At 45.8% G+C, this 4772-nt stretch overlaps 1 protein-coding gene across 2 annotated transcripts in view; it reads left to right on the plus strand.

Annotated features, from left to right (window-relative positions):
- Nucleotides 1–326: 326 nt before the first annotated feature.
- Nucleotides 327–4772, plus strand: part of Grin3a (glutamate receptor, ionotropic, N-methyl-D-aspartate 3A) — a 167174-nt gene continuing 162728 nt past the window's right edge. For both annotated transcript variants that reach the window (XM_013513084.1, XM_005382793.2), the window contains exon 1: nt 327–1370. In XM_013513084.1, coding sequence (XP_013368538.1) covers nt 672–1370 — 699 coding nt within the window. In that variant the 5' untranslated portion in view covers nt 327–671. The remainder of the gene's footprint in view (nt 1371–4772) is intronic.

The following is a 4772-nucleotide window of genomic DNA, read 5'->3' on the forward strand; positions in this document are numbered from 1 at the left end:
CTGAGGCGAGGAGAACTTGGGCGCTCCTAGCAGAACCACCCTTTGCTGGCCAGTCGTGTCTCTCCTCGGAGGAAGCCTGTGGCTGTGGCAACTGGGCAGGAAGATAACGATAGGAAAGAAGAGAGGAAGTGAGGAGGGCAGAAGGAAAATGAAGCCAACGCTGGGGGAGCCCACGAGACGGGCGCCAACAGTGGAGAAAGGCGAATTTGGCTCCTTTTCCTTACCCCAGGCGTGACGCCCCTCTCCAATGCGCCCTCAGGACGGATAAGGAGAAGAATCCATCCCAGTAAGCGCGTTGCTGCTCCGTCACCGCCGCCCGTTTGGAACTCTGGCTGCCTCCTAGCCCAGCCGCCTCGTGGGCTCGGACGCAGTGTCCGAGGCGCGCTGCAGATGGGGCAGGCGGGGAAGTGGCGCCCGAGCCGCGGGTGACCAGCGCTGGTCCGCGCCCCTGCCCCGCTCCGAGCAGGGACCCGGCGGGCAGAGGATGCCGGACGGAGGGACCCAGGAGCTGCGCTGAGGCTCCCACTTGGATGGCCCGGAGACCGCTGCAGCTCCTGGGACCGCTTCAGTGAAGCCGCGCTCGGGACCTGGAGGCGGAGACCTTAGGCGGCGGCTGCCAGGGGCGCGCCGGGCGCAGGAGGGGGCGCGCTTTCTCCCCGCGGGTCTCAGTAATGAGGAGACCGAGTCTGTGGTGGCTGCTGAGCAGGGTCTGTCTGCTGCTGCCGCCGCCCTGCGCGCTGGTACTGGCCGGGGTGCCCGGCTCCTCCTCGCACCCGCAGCCTTGCCAGATCCTCAAGCGCATCGGCCACGCCGTGCGGGTGGGCGCGGTGCACTTGCAGCCCTGGACCACAGCCCCACGCGCAACCAGCCGCGCTCCGGACGGCAGCCGGGCGGGAGCGCAGAGGGATGAGCCGGAGCCGGGGACGTGGAGACCCCCAGCGCCCTCTCAGGGCGCGCGCTGGTTGGGGAGTGCTTTGCATGGCCGGGGACCGCCCGGCGCCCGGAAGCCCGGGGAGGGCTCCGGGGCCGAGACTCTGTGGCCGCGGGACGCCCTGCTGTTCGCCGTGGACAACCTGAACCGCGTGGAAGGGTTGCTGCCCTACAACCTGTCTTTGGAAGTAGTGATGGCCATCGAAGCGGGCCTGGGCGACCTGCCACTTTTGCCCTTCTCCTCTCCTAGCTCTCCGTGGAGCAGTGACCCTTTCTCCTTTCTGCAGAGCGTGTGCCACACCGTGGTGGTGCAAGGGGTGTCGGCACTGCTGGCCTTCCCCCAGAGCCAGGGCGAGATGATGGAGCTTGACTTGGTCAGCTCAGTCCTGCACATTCCAGCGATCAGCATCGTGCGTCAGGAGTTTCCGCGCGAGAGTCAGGTGAGCGAGGCCGCCGCGTGGAGTGGAGATGCGCGCTGATGGGAGTCAGGGCCCCGGTGGGGACGGGAGGGAGGAAAGAGCCGGGTGAAGTCCGCAGGGCTCTGTAACTTTGTCACTGTGCAAAGAGCGCACTGTGCCCGTAACTGGTAGACAGAAGGGCCTCGGTGGAAGTAGAATGAAACATTTTAAGCGCAGCAAGAAATAAAATGTGAGGGGGGAGGGGGCGTGCCGGTGGGAGAAGTGAAGTAAGAATGCGCGAAAAAACAGTTTGACCAACTGGTGAAAGTCAAGGTTCAGCACCATGGAGAGCGACCTGGGTTTTTGCCCTCTGTAGGGCGGGGATGGGGGGTGGAGACCCCGAATGTGCTAATCTTACAATCCCCAAAGGAACTCTGACAGTCTGTGACAGAAAAAGCTGTACCTGCTCTTTTTGACTTCAGAAGATGTTCCTGATCCTTAGGCGATGGAATAAGGAAGAAAGCACATCCCTCGGAATTTCTTTGAGTGAACCAAATCTGGAACTAGTACAAAAGTGATAGGTAAAGAGCGGCTAGTAGTTTTGTGTAATGGAAACCTTTAGAAGTATTATCTGACAACATAAAAATGGATAGGGAGACTAGGGTTTGTTCCTTTGTCCCCACCTTCTTTCTTCCTAAAATGTAAATCTGCAGTCGCTGAGAGTGTTTTTGCTTTCATTAGCTAAGAATAAAAGAACAATAATCTCATGAGCTGGTTTCCCATGGGTTAAAAAACACTCAGTATATTTCCAGTAGAAAAAAAGAAGCTGTTTGTGAACTTAACTGTTGACAAGTAATTGTGTCAAGATAAATATTTAAGTAGAGGACAGAGTCCTTTAAACAATAAAAGTTTTCTGTATTTTATAGGTTTATCATAATATTAAGTTGTAATAAATCTTACACAAAATAAGAATGGGTAATCAATCAGCCCCATTTTAAAGACTGAGAAACCAGAGGAAGTTCTGAGGTTTCATGACCATCCATCAATGTCCTAGTAAGAGTCCAGACCCTGGAGGATTTCTTGTTCTACATCATTTTCACTTTCTCCTTCTATTTGGGAAAAAAAAAAATGTCGTATCTCTCTTCTTCCATTTTTATATATATCCACAGATAAGAACTAAAATGCGTAAGGGCAATATACAAGTGAAAAGTTTGATAGAATCTATGCATAAAATATCAAGACAGTACTAAAGATTTCTTTTTTCTACAAAATGAATCTTACATTTTTAATCTTAAGAAGGCCAAGTACAAATTACTCTCAGTAGTTTCCCAGAAGATTCCTACTTAATGATGAGGTATAGAGATTTGATCTGCAGTGTGCAGGCTAATTACCTTTTATCTAAAATATTTCTGTCACTTGAATCTGAATGACTGTAGGCAGCAGATGGGAAGGCATGGAAAATACAGGTGCACAATGCCACCCATGGCCAAAGCGTTAGAAACATGAAATTGCATCCATCAAGTGAATCATTATGAATATATATGCAGATTCAGATCTAATGAAATGCACAAGTCAGCATCACTGGCTTCTTTATTATCTCATTCTTCAGAAGTTGCCAATAGCAGTCACAGTCTCCAGACGTCTTTCCATTTGCAGATTGTTTGGCAAGAAGCTTAAATAGCAAAAATTGTCTCCCAAAATGAGTGTTCCTGAGTTGGAAGAGAAGTTGCCTGTTCGGTGATGGATGTGTGCAGTACACAGCACATTAAAACGAGAGAACAAGAAAAACCATGAAGCAGCATCTAGAATCAGTAAACTTCAAGTCTTTAAGAGCACTGAGAGAATAAAGTCCTCCAGGGAAACACTTACAAGCTGACTATAAAATAAATACTCTGCCAAGCACATTTACTTCTGTGCTTCAGTCCAGAAACATATTGTAAGTCATTGTCACTCTTACTTTCATGGTACAAGTTTTTTGTTTTTAATTTTGAAACGGAGAGGATATTACCTTCAATGAGTCTAGTTTGTCCAACTGAGGACATTTTCTTTCAGCCCCAATTATATTTTCAGTTCAGACATATCTAACTTGTCCTCCCTTAGTTTTAGCATATCATTTCAATGTCATTCTATAATAGTCTATGTTACAAATGTCCTGCTCGGTATCAAGTCCACTGTAATATGTAATTTTAGGATGTGGTCACAATTGCCACTCACCAAAATGAGTAACTGATCTTTCCTTTGCTTCTCCTGGAAAGTAGACCTTGCTTTACGAAACTGATTTTTTTAAAAAAACCTTCTAGATAGAAAGGAATTCCAAGATCATTTTACACATTAAATAAAATTCCCTTAATTTAGCCAGCAGCATTGGAGAGTTCTGCCCAGTGGTTTTGTCTGTGAATTGTGCCAGTATCTGAATAAAGATACTAGTGCAATGAAGTATTCCAGAAGACAGTGAAGGTACCCACACACACAAGTAAAATAAAATTGTGTCTCTTATTCAAGGGAATCACAATTGCTTTTAGGTTGGGAGCAAGGACAGCTGTTTCCTCTGTTTTCTTTTGATCTGCTTATTTCTTCACACTGAGCTTTTAATTAATAAATAATGGTTTTGGTAATATTCTGCACCACTCTTGAGTGGAAGGATACATCACTGTGATGACCAAACCCCTGAGGAAACATAGTGGTTTATTTCGATATACTATTTACTCAAAACATAAATACAGAGAGCCAATCATCAGTTTGGAAGAGACAAGCTCTCTCCAAGCAGCAAAATTCATTAAAAGTCAGTTGTCTTTTAGAAAATATATGTACAGTACTGGTATACCATAAAAACAATATAGCAGTCTACACAAGGTGAGACCAAAGCACATTTCCACCTGTTAAAAATAACTTCACTAACACAGTCTAATCCCCACTCCATGCTAACTTATTTTATTTAAATGATCACTTCTTAGTTCTACATACTTATGACCTTCAAATAATGATTCTGCATATGCACCTCACTCATTTACACTTAAGTTACATTAGTTTCTACAGTTGTTGCTTTCTCTTCCATTACCTTGCTGTTTTTTTGTCTAGGGATTTTGTGTAATTTTTCAAGGTTAACTCTAAACTTTACTTGCTGGGTTAATGACTGATACACATTTTGCTCTAAAAAATGTCTCATGTTAACTCCTCTATGGTTCTATTGGGCAGAGTTAATGAGATAATATAATAGGCTTAGATTCAAATCCATGCAATTAAAAAATGACTGCACTATTATTTTCAACTCTGGTTGAACATACCAACCATAGGTCGGCCTATATACTTATATGCAATAGGTGTATATTATATATATGTATATATAGTCCCCAAATGAATGTAACTATACTGTAATATAAATTTATAGCCTAATAATTTTTACAGAAAAGTATATATGTATATTATATATATGTATATAAATTC

The sequence above is a fragment of the Chinchilla lanigera genome, unplaced genomic scaffold (assembly GCF_000276665.1).
Source record: "Chinchilla lanigera isolate Chin_1 unplaced genomic scaffold, ChiLan1.0 scaffold00018, whole genome shotgun sequence".
Lineage (NCBI taxonomy): Eukaryota > Metazoa > Chordata > Mammalia > Rodentia > Chinchillidae > Chinchilla > Chinchilla lanigera.